Genomic DNA, 17574 nt, shown 5'->3' on the forward strand with positions numbered 1-17574 from the left:
TTCACTTTTCTAATTACGAGGGCTTAATATCTCAACGTACATAAAGCTCCCAGCTCATTTTGGTAAAGCTCCTTAGTACGCACTCAATGCGATTGATGTTTTTTTTCAGGGGATGCAGGCATCACTGGCTAGGGCAGCATTTATTGCCCATCCCTAATTGCCCTTTAGGTAGTAGTAGTAAGCTACCTTCTTGAACCACTGCAGCCCCCATGTGGTGCACATACACCCACAGGGCTGTTAAGAATGGAATTCCAGGATTTTGATCCCATGACATGACGGAATGACGATTGCATTCATGTATATATACTGCCTCTACTTTTTTACATCCATCGCCCGAATTCTCTGTTTGAACTCCTCATGGCATTTCTTCTTATCCTCATCCTCCCCCTTTTCTGCAACCTCCCCCAGTTCTGAGCACACTGAGTACCTCTGACTCTGGTTCTTGTGTATGTATCTCTTCATTCACCTGATCATCAGTGATAAAGTCTTCAGCCACCCGGGTCCTCGAATCTTACATTATTTAACTAAAGTTCTCTCTCTACCCTTTTAATGATCATATCACAGCTTGTCTCTTCACCAAGTCTTTTCCCACTATTCTTAATCTCTCTCTCTCTGCTGGGCAACCTTCATCTATTTTCCCATGTACTTATTTTGTTAATAAGACCCAAGGTGCTTCATACACAAGTACTATATAAATGTTATACTCACTCACTTCCCATTTTATTATAGACTTTGCTGTTAAAGAGCAAAAGGTTATAAAAGAATTGTGCAGTGAACATTGGAACCATTTCATATTTAATATTTTATTACCTGCAGGATCCCAGTGTTAACGGGAAAGCGTGGTTTGCGAATCATTGTGACCGAAAAACTGCAGAAGAGGCTTTAAACAAATTTAATAAGGTAAGAGTCAATTTCTATCAGTTAGTTTTACAGAATTTCAATCATGATAAAGCTAAATATATATATTTTTTTATATGTGGCAAAACAGGATGGATCCTTCCTCATAAGAAAAAGTTCAGGGCAGGACTCAAAGCAGCCATATACATTAGTTGTGTTGTATGGAAGAAGAGTCTACAATATTCCTGTACGCTATATTGAAACTACGCAAGAGTATGCATTAGGCAAAGAGAAGAATGGTGAAGAGGTGAGTAATTTACTGTATTTTCATAGAAATCATAGAAACCCTACAGTACAGAAAGAAGCCATTCGGCCCATCGAGTCTGCACCGACCACAATCCCACCCAGGCCCTACTCCCATATCCCTACATATTTACCCACTAATCCTTCTAATCTATGCATCTCGGGACACTATGGGGAATTTTTTTTTTAGCATGGCCGATCAACCTAACCCGCACATTTTCACTTCAACTTCCAAAGATACTTTATATTTATCGTACTTTACGCATGGATATCAGTAATTTGAAATATATGCCCCACTTACATTGTGTTCCATCTTTAGTCAAGAAACCACACAACACTAACCTTTGGAACCACAATTTACTGATATGTGTCATATTAAGACAGTTTACTTATTGCACTATATTTTTGGACATCATTACTGTAAACGGTGGCCAAATTAGAGTGCCGAACAATGGGTTGAACTTCACTCAGTTGATACTGTAAATGAAAAGATTGGTTTTAGTATAAATGGATATGGCAGCAGATGTTTCATCACTTATAAGTTTTTCACCTTGCTTTTGTATAAGACTCAATTTTTACAGTTGATATTTTATTTAATAATTCTGTTCAGGGAGAGTTCCAAAGACTCTCAACCCTCAGAAAAGATTTTTGCCTCATCTCCATTTTAAATGGATGATCCCTTACTTTTAAACAGTGACCCCTAGTTCTAGATTTTCTTACAAGGGAAACATCATCTCCACATCTCCCCTGTCAAAAGCCCCTAGGATCTTATGTGTTTTAATCAAGTCAGCTCTTAACTCCAGCAGATACAAGTCTGTCCCATAAGACAACACACCCATTCCAGGTATTAATCTGGTCAACCTTTTATTCCAAACCATTTACATCCCTCCTTAAATCAGGTGACTGATACTGTACACAATATTCCAAATGCGGTCCCACTAGTGCCCTGTACAAGTGAAGCACAATCTCCCTACACTTGTGTTCAATTCCCCTTAAAATAAATGGTAATATTCCTTTACCTTTTCTAATCACTTGCTGTACATGAATGCCAGCCTTTTGTGATTCATGCACGAGGACACCGAGATGTCTCTGCATCTCAGAGCCCTGCAATTGCTCACTTAACATAATATGCTTCTTTCTTATTCTTCCTGCCAAAATGGACAATTTCACCTTTCCCCACAAATTTACACCTACGGCTGGGAGACTGTTACAGAATAGGGGACAAAACGTGCCTCTGGACCAAAACATTAAATTTTGATCAAAGGACATATCGGATCTTTAGTTTAGTGAGGAGCTGAAGGAAATCAGCATTAGTGGAGAAATCGTTCTGGGGAAATTGATGGGATTGAAGGTGGATAAATCTCCAGGTCCTGATAATCTTCATCTCAGAGTACTTAAGGAAGTCGCCCTGGAAATAGTAGACCCATTGGTGGTTTTTTCCAAAATTGTTTGGACTCTGAGTTGGTTCCTACAGATTGGAGGATAATTAATGTAAGCCTGCTATTCAAAAAGGGAGGTAGAGATAAAACAGGGAACTATAGACCAGTGAGCCTGACGTCTGTACTGGGGAAGTTGCTGAAGTCTATAATCAAGGATTTCATAACTCGGCATTTGGAAGGCAGTGGTATAATCAGACAAAATCAGCATGGATTTACAAAAGGGAAATCATGCTTGACGAATCGACTGGAATTCTTTGATGATGTAACTAGTGAAGTTGACCGAGGACGTGGTTTATTTAGACTTTCAGAAGGCTTTCGACAAGGTCCCACATAACAGACTACTATTGTTATAACTCAGATCAGAAAATCCAAAGTGTTTTATGAAGTCCACCTGGATCATAAGTTTTGCTATTTGAATTTGGCTAGAGTGAGCATGAGATATTTCAGTTCGGGTATGATTCAAATGACCCACTGGGGAGCTTTTCTCAAACAAAGTTTATTTAAGGATACAGTTTACATAGAGCAATAACTTTTACCAATTACAAACCAGAAAGAAAAACAACCATGACATTTTATAACCCTTAAGAAATATATGAAATTTTCATAAACAAAATTCCCTTTACAAAATCCTTGCCACAGGTTTAGCACAGAAAATCTGAATGCTCATGTGATGCTGGAACTTAGTTGCTTGGTTGGATGCTGCAGTTCTTTTGATATATACAGACAGGCTTGAAGTCAGAACAACTTCCCAAAACACCAGAGAGAGAGAGAGACTCTAGGTACTAACTAGCATCCCACCAACAGGGTTTTCACTGCAGGAAGGCCAGGAAACCTGCTTCCAGCTAGCCAGCAGAATCTATAATACCAGGGAGAGAGAGAGAGAGAAAAACTGCCTGCCACTTGACAACCAGGTCAGCTCCTGACTCCAAAAGTAAAACTGAAAGTGAGTCCTTGGATTCTTCTGGGGAGGAACCACCTGACTTTGACTTGTCAATCAATCTTCCACCTCACAATACAGGGTCATAAAAGATCCCAGAAAGTACCTGAGGCCCAGAGTAAATATAAACAAAACTCCCATTTAAACCAAAGAAGCAGCAATAAAAGGACTTCTAACCAGACAGCCCGACAACAATGAAACCAAAAGGCCTGCTTGTAGCTGCAGAGAACATGATTTTTTAAAACATTCTTAAAGGTATACTAGCATCATACTATGTAAAGTTAAAGCACATGGGATTGCAGGTTCTGTCTTGAGATGGATAGAAAGCTGGTTAACAGATAGGAAGCAAAGAGTTGGCATAAATGGGTCTTTTTCTAATTGACAGTTAGTGACTAGTGGGGTTCCGCAGGAATCTGTGCTAGGACCCCAACTGCTCACATTATATATTAATGATTTGGAAAAGGAAACTGAATGTATTCTCTCCAAATTTGCAGACGATACAAAGTTGGGTGGGAGGGTGAGCTGTGAGGAGGATGCAGAGATGCTTCGGTGTGATTTGGACAGGTTGAGTGTGTGGACATATGCATGGCAGATGCAATATAATGTGGATAAATGTGAGGTTATCCACTTTGGTAGAAATAGTAGGAAGCCAGATTATTACTTGAATGAGTGTAAATTGAGAGAGGTGAATACTCAGCGAGACCTTGGTGTCCTCACACGTAAGTCGCTGAAAGTAAGTGCACAGGTACAGCAGGCAGTAAAGAAGGCAAATGGTATGTTGGCCTTCATTGCGAGAGGATAAATATAGGGATAGGGGTTTTTGCTACAATTGTATAAGGCATGGGTGAGGCCACACATGGAGTATTGTGTGCAATTTTGGTGTCCTTATCTGAGGAAGGATGTCCTTGCTATAGAGGGAGTACAGCGAAGGTTTTCCAGGCTGATTCCTGGGCTGGCAGGTCTGTTATATGAGGAGAGACTAAATTGGTTAGGATTATATTCACTGGAGTTTAGAATAGTGAGAGGGGATCTCATAGAAACTTATAAAATTCTAACAGGGTTATACAGGGTAGATTCAGAAAGAATATTTCCAGTAACCAAGACAGGTGGAGAGAGCAGTTAAAAGAGCACATAACATCCCTTTTATTCCTTTTCATACTTTTTCTCCCCCTTTGCTTTCCTTTTTTGGGATTATGGCCGGCACCCCTGCAATTTCCATTTTCACTTCCTTCAACATCCTTGGATGCATCTCATCTGGACCCAGTGCCTTGTCAACGTTAAGTACTGACCACCTATTCAACACTTCCTCCTTATCAATTTTGAACCCTTCTAGGGACAGCGTTGTCTTATCTATCACCATGGCTTGGAAAGCATCTCCCTCGTTGGAAAAAATGATGCGAAGTATGCATTTAATAACCTCAGTAAGAAGTTTAACAACACCAGGTTAAAGTCCAACAGGTTTATTTGGTAGCAAAAGCCACACAATCTTTCGGAGCTCTAAGCCCCTTCTTCAGGTGAGTGGGAATTCTGTTCACAAACAGAGCATATAAAGACACAGACTCAATTTACATGAATAATGGTTGGAATGCGAATACTTACAACTAATCAAGTCTTTAAGAAACAAAACAATGTGAATGGAGAGAGCATCAAGACAGGCTAAAAAGATGTGTATTGTCTCCAGACAAGACAGCCAGTGAAACTCTGCAGGTCCACGCAACTGTGGGAGTTACAAATAGTGGGACATGAACCCAATATCCCGGTTGAGGCCGTCCTCGTGTGTGCAGAACTTGGCTATTGGGTTCATGTCACACAATTTGTAACTCCCACAGTTGCGTGGACCTGCAGAGTTTCACTGGCTGTCTTGTCTGGAGACAATACACATCTTTTTAGCCTGTCTTGATGCTCTCTCCATTCACATTGTTTTGTTTCTTAAGGACTTGGTTAGTTGTAAGTATTCGCATTCCAACATTTATTCATGTAAATTGAGTCTGTGTCTTTATAAGCTCTGTTTGTGAACAGAATTCCCACTCACCTGAAGAAGGGGCTTAGAGCTCCGAAAGCTTGTGTGGCTTTTGCTACCAAATAAACCTGTTGGACTTTAACCTGGTGTTGTTAAACTTCTTACTGTGTTTACCCCAGTCCAACGCCGGCATCTCCACATCTTTAATAACCTCAGCCATACCTCCAGAATCCATGTGTAGATTCTCTTTTTGGTCCTTAATCAGTCCTACTCCTCTATCATCCTTTTACTATTTATATGCCTATAGAGGATTTTGGAATTTCCCTTTGTGTTAGTTGTCAGGCACGGTAGCACAGTGGTTAGCACTGCTGCTTCACAGCTCCAGGGTCCCGGGTTCGATTCCCGGCTCGGGTCACTGTCTGTGTGGAGTTTGCACATTCTCCTCGTGTCTGCGTGGGTTTCCTCTGGGTGCTCCGGTTTCCTCCCACAGTCCAAAGATGTGCGGGTTAGGTTGATTGGCCAGGTTAAAAATTGCCCCTTAGAGTCCTGTGATGCGTAGGTTAGTGGGATTAGTGGGTAAATATGTGGGCGTAGGGCCTGGGTGGGATTGTGGTCGGTGCAGACTCGATGGGCCGAATGGCTTCCTTCTGCACTGTAGGGTTTCTATGATTTCTTTCTTTCTATGATTTTCTCATAATCTCTCTTCACTTCTCTAATGTACTTTTTCATCTCCCCTCCGAACTTCTTGCATTCCTCTTGGTTCTCAACTGTGTTTTGTACCTGACATCACAACTTTTCTTCCTTATCTTAATTTTTAACTCCTTTGTCATCCAGGGAGCTCTGGATTTATTTGCCGTACCTTTCCCTTTTAAAGGGAGTAAATGTACCTTGACTATGTTTGGACCATTTATTTTAAATGGTGTATTGTTCAGCTAGTTTTCCCCCGCCAACCTTTTTGTTCCAGTCTAACCAGCCCAGCTCCGTTCTTGCCCCATTGAAGTCAGCTCTACACCAGTTAATTATTTTTATTCTGTATTGCATATTCTCCTTTTCTATCATCATCCTAAACCTTACAATACAATCACCTTCTTCTAAATGTTCCCCCACTGACACTTGATCTTCTTGGCCCAACCATTTCCAAAATCCAGGTCCAACAGTGCACCCTTTCTTGTTGAACTGGACACCTACTGCTGTAGAAAATGTTCCTGAACACAATCTGAGAACTTTTGCCCCTCTCCGCTTTTTACAGAACCACTGTCCCAGTTTACATTCAGGCAATTAAAGTCCCCCATTGTAACTACTCTATAATGTTTGCATCTCTGTAATTTTCCTGCAGATTTGTCCTTCTACATCCTTCTCCCTAATTGGCAGTGTATAGACGGCACTGAGCAATATAATTGCACCCTTTTTATTCCTTAGTTCTAGCTAAATTGATTCTGTCCTTGAACCTTCTGGGTCATCCCTTCTCCAACACTGCAATGCTTTTCTTGACCCTCCGCCACCCCTCCTCCTTATCTACCTTTTCTGAACACCTTGTACCCAGGAATATTTAACATCCAGTCCTGCCCATCCTTCAGCCAGGTCTCGGTTATCACAACACCATATTTCCACCGCTCAATCTGCACCTTTACTTCCCCAACCTTATTTACTATACTTGGTGCATTCACATACATGCAGAGTAACCCTGATTTAGATAACATTACTCTCTCCCTTACTCCAACTTCACCTATTAACCTACCGATCTCTATATTCGTGTTTTCTGTCCTTCCCAGTACTTTGTGCATCCTGATAGTCCCCCTGGGTTCCCACGCCCCTGCCAAGTTAGCTTAAAGTCCTCGTGACAGCAGTAGCAAAGAGCTCAGTCCCAGCTGTGTTCAGGTATAACCCTTCTGGCGTGTACAGATGCCATCTTCCCCAGAGCCAGTGTGTGTCCTGGGAATCTAAAGCCTTCCCTTCTGTGCCATCTTTCCAGCCATAATGAGCATTCATTATGTTCCTATTTCTGTACTTTTGTTTATTTTATTATTGTCACAGGTATTAATATACAGTGAAAAGTGTTATTTCTTGCACGCTCATAAGGAGAGGGTGTAGAATGTAGTGTTACAGTCATAGCTAGGATGTAGAGAAAGATCACCTTAATACAAGGTAGGTCCATTCAAAAATCCTATGGCAGCGGGGAAGAAGCTGTTCTTGAATTGTTTGGTACGTGACCTGAGATTTTTGTATCTTTTTCCCGATGGATTAAGATGGAAACGATTATGTCCAGGACACATGGGGTCCTTAATTATGCTGGCTGCTTTTCCGAGGCAGCGGGAAGTGTAGACAGAGTTAATGGATGGGAGGAAGGTTTGTATGATGAACCGGACAGACTGCAGTCTGTCTATTAAAAAGCCTTGGCACAAACTCTAATTAATTCTGTTTTGTTACGGTGAAGTCTGTATAATTTTCAAGCTATATCTGAGCATTGTTTTGAATTGCTGCACTGAGTACGGTATGGCGTCTGTGAATTCTGTTGTCAAATAAATTAATTGAGTGTTTATCCAGCATGCTTTTAAGTTACCATCTTAGATCTATGATGGATATTGAGAACTAGCTTGATTAACAGAGCAACAGAAACACACACAATTTTCTCCCCATGACAAAAGTTATTTAAAAATGCAAGAGGATTATCAAATTTGACCCATCTGTGTACATGTGGTGCATTTATTTTTCATTTAGAGCAAAACTTGAATTTGTGCCGCCAATACGCTATACTTTGCTGGCACAGTGGTTAGCATTGCTGCCTCACAGCGTCAGGGACCCGGGTTCAATTCAGGCCACTGTCTGTGTGGAGCTTGTACTTTCTCCCCGTGTCTGCATGGGTTTCCTGTGGGTGCTCTGGTTTCCTCCCATAGTCCAAAGATGTGCGGGTTAGGTTGATTGGCCATGCTAAATTGACCCTGTCAGGGGAGGGGATTAGCTGGGTAAATGAGGGTTACGGGAATAGGGCCTGGGTGGGATTGTGGTGGGTACTGACTCAATGGGCCAAAATGGCCTCCTTCTGCACTGCAGGGATTCTAAAAAAAGTTCTGGTCATATTAAAAAATACACAAATGCATTGCAGATGATGTTTTTTTAAAAAAAGGACAAGCCTCGTCTCAAGTGTGAAAGGAAAAGGGAAAGATTTGGGAACTTTAAATTATTTAGTATGAAATGTACTTCAGGTGATGATTTCATTAAATGTACATAAAATAGAATACTGACCCAGATTTTGCAGTCAAAATGGTACTTCACCATTCATGTATTATTCACCACTTAGGCCACATGGTCTGGAATTCCGTCACTAAGCCCATCTGGCCTCTCCACCCTGCACTCCCAAGATTATAGAATCCCTACAGTGCAGAGAGAGGCCTTTTGGCCCATCAAATCTGCACCAACAACAATCCCACCTATTTATCTTGCTAGTCCCTTGACACTAAAGGGCAATTTATCATCACCAATCAACCTAACCCATACATCTTTGGATCTATCACTTTGACTCAGTTTGAGTCATCACTCACAATATTTCCCACCTTTTCAATAGAGTGAAACCTCCCTTTAGTAACTTGGGATATTCTTGTACATTAAAGGCGCTATATAGGTGGAAGCTACTTTTGCTGTGGTTTTACATAAAAAAATAATACTGAAGTGCTAATAGTCTATTTTGTTTCTCTCCATCTAGCGGTTTTCCAGCATTGCTGACATAATTGAAAGCCATCAAAAGAATCCCTTGGTGCTCATTGACAGCCAAAGCAACACAAAAGATTCCACCAAATTGAAGCATCCAGTCAAAGTTTCATAACATATGTATTTAAACCAACTGAATAGATTGTTTATTTCTCATTTCCATTTCATATGACTGTTTCTCATTTCCAAACAAGAAAAATATTTTGAATAATTTTCCAAGCTATATAAATCCATACAATGAGGCTCCCATAGGAGGTGAATTGTGTAATCATTAAATCAGTGTTTGTTTGTTTGTTAGAATTCATCAACAGCAGACTATTGTACAACTCATGTATTTTTAGTGCAATTTAATAGCTTACATATCAAAGCATGTTATTAAAGCCACTATGCAGTTACTAGAAACTGGACAGTGTCTACTACCCGGATCACATTAGGAAGAGGGCATGGTTTACAAAACCCTGAACAAAGACATGTACTGTTAAAGTTTAACCTTAAGGAATTAAATAACTGTAAACCAGTTTACTGCTTTTTGCCAAAGTTTAGTCAGTAAATATTCTCATTCCAATTTCTAATCATCTTTAGTATTTCATAAAATGCATTTTAACAAGGCAGAAGGATATTTAAATGTTGCTAAGAAGGAATTAATACAGTTAAATATAAAATAAAGGTTAACTACACGACTATGGTACAATGAGCTTTTCATCGCCAAGCACTGGATTCAAAAGCAACCTAGGCTGATGGAATGAAGTATCTACTCATTGTAAGGGTCTGTCATAGGAAGAGATTGAACAGACTAAATTCCATTCTTGTTCACAGGCCAATAGCATGAAGTCACCTGTAAATTGGCACTGGTTGACGCCATCAGTCAGAGACAAGATGGCTGGTGTAGAGAAGGGAAAATATATGCCATGGGGGAGTGGACATTCTCTGAAATGGAGATTTATTATTGGAGAACTGAAAAGAACTGAGCGCTACATGCAACTGTGCCACATTGATCACTGGCACTCCTAATGATGACACTGTGTCTGAAATCAGAAGTGCTCCATTCCCTGACACTATTGCTTATTAAGTCAAAATTAAGTTGTCAATTTGGAAGAAGCCTGGCTACATTATTTGCATGAGTAAGCAACTTGAAATTACGAAATACATTTGACTATGTTCTAAAATGCATTGCATATATTGTAATTTTATTGTAAATTATATTGTTAGACAGAAAACACAAGTTCAAAATCCCACTATGCCAGTTTGAATTTTAAACAATGGCTAACAGTGACCATGAAGAGGTCAGAATGTTGTAAAAACTCACTAGTTCACTAATGTCCTTTAGGAAAAGGAAATGTCAGCTTTACCATTGCCAACCATATTAAAAACTGTTATTGCATTCGCGAAGAGTGATTTTCTATAACATTTGTTAGTGGAAGCATGAAATCATATTTTGTTTGAATTGCAAAATATAGATATCTATAAAATTTTAAATCAAGGAATTTAATTCACAAAAAATGTTTTGGCTTGTCACTGACGTATATTGACAAAATTGCTGATGTTTGATTGCACTGTTGTAGAGAATATCACACAACCTGGACAAAAGATTAAAAGAAAATTAATGATCTTAATCTTATTTTTTTAAATGGGAATTGACTCCTGAATGCATTAAAGAGATGATGCTCCAAGAGTCAGATTTGCACCATTTGATGTTCAGATTAAGTGGAGTTTTGCGTGAAGCCAAATCAAATTAGAGTTTTCTGTCCATATCAATTATTTAATATTGTTGTTTATCCAGCATGAATTCCATAGTCTTGCCTCACTATAATTCTGGAATACAAGACCTATGAGAATCAATCCACCCTCTCTCTGCCAGTTCTTTGTTAGAGTAATTTAAAACTAGTCCCTCAAGCCTGTTTTCTTCCTCTATCTCACTTTCTTCCCCGCTACAAACATTTATAAACCTTTATCTTAGAATTTGCGATGGTGTCTGCCTCAAGCACTTGTTGTGAAAAGGTACAACATGCTCTGACAAATTCTGCAGACAATTCTCCTAATTATTCTTCTCACTTGGTAAGGATTTTAAATTGATAACCCCTCAGCAGTGAATTTTCAAGCAGAGGGAATAATTTTTCCCAATTCCCTCCAATATTTTTAGTAATTTTGAAAATATTACATGTTTTGACTTCCCCTATCATGTATCTCTTCTCAAACTTGTTTTCTGTATCTGGTGAATCTATACTGTATGCTCAGTTTATAATGTCTTTTTTAAAAGCAGGTGTTGTAAAACTGCTTGGAACAGGAGTGAGTTCAATTGGCTGGATGGCTGATTCGTGATGCAGATTGTTGCCAAAAGTGCAGGTTCAATTCCCATACCAGCTGTGGTCATTCATGAAGGCTTGCCTTCTCAACCTGCCTCTTGCCCGAGGTCCACTATGGTGATCCTCAGGTTAAATTACCACCAATCAGCCTATGGTCATCTAGCACTACAGTTTTACCCTAATTACAATCTATTTCCCTTTGTAAATTTAGCATAATCTCCCAATTGCACTCTGCCCCTATTTATAAAACCCAAAATGTTACTAACTTTTCCTATTGCTTTGTCCACCAATACTCTTACTTTCAGGGAAATGAGCATCTGAACTCTTAGGGCCCAGATTTTCACCATGGTGCAGAGGCTCCCTGTCAAGCTACATTGTGAAGACTTGCAGGATTCTGACCCAGCAATAGGGAAGGACACAATCCTGGAGGTCCCTTGTTAACAGCAGTGCAAATGTACCTACCATGGATTACAGCATTCAAGAATGTGGCTCACCACCAACCTCTCAAGGGTAATTAGAGATAGGCAATAAGTGCTGGCCTAGCCAGTGATGCCCACATTCTGTAAACAAATAAGAGATTTCACTGCAGAATATTGGATGTCATCTGCCTTGTGTCATCTTTTACAGTCATATCACATTAAGAAATTCATATAGTTTCAAGTGTATCCTGACAGCCCCTCAATAATTCATTTGAATCTCTGAGACATCCCAGGCATGCCAAGTTGTTATCGGGATAGGTTGCAAGGTTTTTATTTTGCTTTTGTGCCTTATCCATATGATTTCCCACAGACACAGGCCGTCAGCTTGGGAACAGCTCTGAGACAGGAAAAGAGAGCATCTACCAGGAGCTGTAAAGTAGCTGAAACCAGCCATCAGAAACCAATGATTTCTTTTCAGATTTTGAGTCAGCGAATGCAATGAGGCCCATGCTTGAGCTACAGCGTCCATAACCAAGATGCGGTGGAAGGACCCCAAGAAATCCCAAAGCAGAGAATAGCAGTAACAACGAGCAGATACAAAGTGAATTCCTGAGAGCTGTGGCGGACCTTGATTTGAACCCAGAAGTGAAGAAAACCTCAAGATCCTATAAAGTATGGGGGACTTCTTGGATAGATAACTCTTGTAAATTTTAATACATGAAATCTTGTGGCATAATTCTTTCCATTATTTACGGAGATCAAATTTCTACTTTATAGTTACCAGTCTGTATGAAGATTGTAACAAGCTTACTTGCATGTCAAACAAGATGCCTGCAAGTGCAGCTTATGGGTAGAGTTTTCAACAAGGTCTTCCAACAGGTGTTATTTACTGTAATTGTACCTAGCACATTGTCATCACTGAATCTACCATCAATATCTTGGGGTTGCCATTGAAACTTTCCTGGAGTAGTCAAATAAATATCATGGTTACAAGACCGGGTCCGAGATTGGGAATTCTGTGAATACTGTGTCAGCTCCTGATCCCCAAGCCTGTTGATCATGTCGAAGCAGAAGTCAGGAATGTCAAGCAATACTTCCCATTTACCTGAATTTTGCAACTACACCACTTAAGAAATTTGGATAAAGCATCTCATTGTGCACTGCGAACATATGTATCTTCTACAAGAGGCAATACACCAACTCTCTCAGGCTTCTACGACACCACAACAAACCTTCAACCTTTACTGCTTGAAGTCCAAAGATAACAAGTTCATAACATCACTTGCAAGTTCCACTCCCAAGTTACACCAGCCTACCTTGGAAATATATAATTTCTTCATTGTCGCTGGGTCAAAATCCTGAAAGTCCCTTCAAATTAGAGGTCTCCCATTTGACATGGAGATGAGGAGGAACTACTTTTAGAGAGTCATTAATCTTTGGAATTCACTAGACAGTAGTAGAGCCTTGCTTACTTATCTGAAGCAAAGTTAGAGATTTTTGATCGACAAAAGAGTCAAGGATTATGGAGAGTAGGTAGGAAAGTGGAGTTAAAGCCACAATCAGAGCAGCCATGATTTTACTGAATGGCCGTATAGGCTCAAGGGGACATATTTCTTATGTTCTCCCCAACAATACTGTGGGATTACCTTCAGCACACAGACTGCAACAATTCAAGGTGGCTCATCAAAGGCAATTTGGAATGGGCAATAAGTGCTGGCCTTGCTAGTGTCACCCACATCCTAAGAATAAATAAAATAACCTAATTTGGCGATTTTCCATAAATTGCAAATGAACAGTTCTGTGAAGGCTGCTAACAAGAGATAAATTTGGGCAGGATATAATCATTTGAAACGGAAGAGCAACACATTGAAATAAGCATACTCTAGTCCTTAAAAACGTCCAGGAAGGGGAAAGCTCGGGTGATAGAGAGCACCCCGGTGGATGTGCCCCTTCACGATAAGTACTCCTGTCTGAGTACTGCTGGGGGGGGGGTCAGCCCACCTGGGGGAAGCAGCAGTGGCAGTGTCTCTGGAGCAGAGTCCGGCTCTGTAACTCAGAGGGCCAAGGAAAGGAGGAGGAAGGCAGTATTAAATCGGGGACTCAACAGTAAGGGGGTCGGACAGGTGTTTTTTGCGGAGGCAGACGGGAGTCTCGGATGGTGGTCTACCTCCCTGGTGCTGGGATCCGGGATGTCTCTGACTGCGTCCCAGATATCCTGAGGTGGGAGGGAGAGGAGCCAGAGGTCGTGGTACATATTAGTACCGCTGACATAGATAGGAAGATGGAAGGAGTCATAAAAAGAGAATATAGGGAGTTAGGTAGACAGTTGGGAAGGAGGAACGCAAAGGTAGTAATCTCAGGATTGCTGCCTGTGCCACGGGAAAGTGAGAGCAGGAATGGAGTGAGGAGGAGGATGAATGTGTGGCTGAGGGACTGGAGCGGGGGGGCAGGGATTCAGGTTCCTGGATCATTGGGACCTCTTTAGAGGAAGGTGTGACCTGTACAAAAAAGACGGGTGGCACTTGAATCCCAGGGGGACCAATATCCTGGCAGGAAGGTTGGCTAAGGCTACTGGGGAGACTTTAAACTAGAAAGGTTGGGGGGAGGGAATCGTGATGAGGTGACTGAGAGCGAGGAGGTTAGCCCGTAAATAGAGAAGGATTGTACACAGTGTAGGAGGGAGAATAGACGGGTGATGGAGAAAGGGAGAGCTCAGACCAAAGGTTTGAGATGTGTCTATTTTAACGCCAGGAGTGTAGTGAATAAAGGGGATGAGCTTAGAGTGTGGATCGATGCTTGGAAGTGTGATGTGGTGGCCATAACAGAGACTTGGGGACAGGGACAGTACTGGATACTTCAGGTGCCGGGTTTCAGATGTTTCAGAAAGGACAGAGAGGGAGGCAAAGGGGGGGGGGGGGGAGTGGCACTGCTGATCAGGGATAGTGTCACAGCTGTAGAGAAGGTGGAAGCCGTGGAGGGATTGTCTACGGAGTCTCTGTGGGTGAATGTTCGGAGTGGGAAGGGGTCGATAACTTCGCTCGGTGTGTTTTTACAGGCCGCCCAATAGTAACAGGGATGTTGAGGAGCAGATAGGGAAACAGATCCTGGAGAGATGTAGGAATAACAGGGTTGTCGTGATGGGAGACTTTAATTTCCCAAACATCGATTGGAATATCCCTAGGGTAAGGGGTTTGGATGGGGAGGAGGTTGTTAGGTGTGTTCAGGAGGGTTGCCTGACACAGCATGTGGATAAGCCTAAAGGGGAGAGGTTGTACTCTATCTGGTACTGGCAAATGAGCCTGGACAGGTGTCGGATCTCTCAGTGGGGAGCATCTTGGCGATAGTGATCATAACTCTATCTCCCTTACGCTAGCATTGGAAAGAGATAGGATCAGGCAGCTAGGAAAGTGTTTATCTGGAGTAAGGGGAAGTATGAAGCCATCAGGCAGGAGATTAGAGGCGTAAATTGGAAGGAGACGTTCTCGAGGAAAAGTACTGAAGTAAGGTGGCAGATTTTCAAGGAATGTTTGGAGTTCTGCATGACAACATTCCGATGAGACAGGGAGGTGTTGGTAGGATACGGGAACCGTGGTGCATGAAAGCTGCGCTGAACCTAGTGAGAAAGAAAAGGAAAGCGTACAAAAGGTTTAGAGAGCTAGGCGATGATAGGGATCTAGATGAGTATACGGCTTGTAGGAAGGGACTTAAGAAAGAAATTAGGAGAGCCAGAAGGGGTCACAAGAAGGCCTTGGCAGGTAAGATTAAGGAGAACCCTAAGGCATTCTATAAATATGTGAAGAGTAAAAGGATGAAATGTGAAGGAATAGGACCTATAAAAGGTGAAGGTGAGAAAGTCTGTACAGAACCGGAAGAAATAGCAGAGGTGCTTAATGAATATTTTACCTCGGTATTCACGGTGGAAAAAGACCTGGGTGGTTGTACTACAGGATTGAGGCGGACTGAAAAGATCGAGTATGTGGACATTAAGAAAGAGGATCTGTTGGAAATTTTGAATAGCATCAAGATAGATAAGTCACCGGGACCGGATGGGATGTACCCAGGTTACTGTGGGAGGCGAGGGAAGAGATTGCAGAGCCTCTGGCGATGATCTTTGTGTCATCGATGGAGACAGGAGAGGTTCTGGAGGATTGCGGATGTGGTTTCTATATTCAAGAAAGGGAATAGGGATAGCCCAGGGAATTACCGACCGGTGAGTCTAACCTCAGTGGTTGGTAAGTTGATGGAGAAGATCCTAGGGACAGGATTTATGAACATGTAGAGAAGTTTAGTATGCTCAAAAGTAGTCAGCACGGCTTTGTCAAAGACAAATCATGACTTACGAGCCTGGAGGAGTTCTTTGAAAATGTGACTAAACACATTGACGAAGGAAAAGCGGTAGATGTGGTTTACATGGACTTCAGCAAGGCGTTCGATAAGGTCCCCCATGCACGACTTCTCGAGAAAGTGAGAGGACATGGGGTCCAAGGGGCTGTTGCCTTGTGGATTCAGAACTGGCTTGCCTGCAGAAGGCAGAGAGTGGTTGTAGACGGGTCTTTTTCTGAATAGAGGTCAGTCACCAGTGGAGTGCCCCAGGGATCTGTTCTGGGACCCTTGCTGTTTGTCATTTTCATAAATGACCTGGATGAGGAAGTGGAGGGATGGGTTGGTAAGTTTGCCGACAACACGAAGGTTGGTGGTGTTGTGGATAGTTTGGAGGGATGTCAGAAGCTTCAGCGTGACATAGATAGGATGCAAGACTGGGCGGAGAAGTGGCAGATGGGCTTCAACCCGGATAAATGTGTAGTGGTCCATTTTGGCAGGTCAAATGGGATGAAGGAGTATAATATCAAGGGTAAGACTCTCAGCAGTGTAGAGGATCAGAAGGACCTTGGAGTCCGGGTCCATAGGACTCTTAAATCGGCCTCACAGGTGGTTAAGGCGGCGTATGGTGTGCTGGTCTTCATCAATCGAGGGATCAAGTTTAGGAGTCAGGAGATAATGATGCAGCTTTATAAGACCCTCATCAGACCCCACTTGGAATACTGTGCTCAGTTCTGGTCGCCTCATTACAGGAAAGATGTGGAAATGATTGAAAGGGTGCAGAGAAGATTTACAAGGATGTTGCCTGGATTGGTTGGCATGCCTTATGAGGATAGGCTGAGGGAGCTCGGTCTTTCCTCCTTGGAGAGACGAAGGATGAGAGGTGACCTGATAGAGGTGTACAAGATGTTGAAAGGTATAGATCGGGTGGATTCTCAGAAGCTTTTTCCCAGGGCTGAAATGGCTGCTACGAGGGGACACAGGTTTAAGGTGCTGGGGAGTAGGTACAGAGGAGATGTCAGGGGTATGTTTTTCACTCAGAGGGTGGTGGGTGAGTGGAATCGGCTGCCGTCATTGATGGTGGAGGCAAACTCGATAGGGTCTTTTAAGAGACTTCTGGATGAGTACATGGAACTTAATAGGATTGAAGGTTATAGGTAAGCCTATATATAAGCCTAGGTAGGTAGGGACATGACTGGCGCAACTTGTGGGCCGAAGGACCTGTTTGTGCTGTGTTTTTTTTCTATGTTTCTATGTTCTATATTGGAATAGTGTAGGTTAGATGGGCTTTAGATTGGTTTCACAGGTCGGCGCAACATCAAGGGCCGAATGGCCTGTACTGCGCTATAAT

At 41.9% G+C, this 17574-nt stretch overlaps 1 protein-coding gene across 13 annotated transcripts in view; it reads left to right on the forward strand.

The window, feature by feature from the left end:
* The window catches only part of blnk (B cell linker), a 223981-nt gene extending 213189 nt beyond the window's left edge, over positions 1–10792 (forward strand). For all 13 annotated transcript variants that reach the window (XM_078223482.1, XM_078223481.1, XM_078223483.1 and 10 more), the window contains 3 exons: positions 817–900; positions 989–1144; positions 9177–10792. In XM_078223482.1, the coding sequence (XP_078079608.1) occupies positions 817–900; positions 989–1144; positions 9177–9296 (360 nt within the window). In that variant the 3' untranslated portion in view covers positions 9297–10792. The remainder of the gene's footprint in view (positions 1–816; positions 901–988; positions 1145–9176) is intronic.
* The last annotated feature ends 6782 nt before the right edge of the window (positions 10793–17574 follow it).

This window comes from Mustelus asterias, chromosome 11 (genome assembly GCF_964213995.1).
Source record: "Mustelus asterias chromosome 11, sMusAst1.hap1.1, whole genome shotgun sequence".
Lineage (NCBI taxonomy): Eukaryota > Metazoa > Chordata > Chondrichthyes > Carcharhiniformes > Triakidae > Mustelus > Mustelus asterias.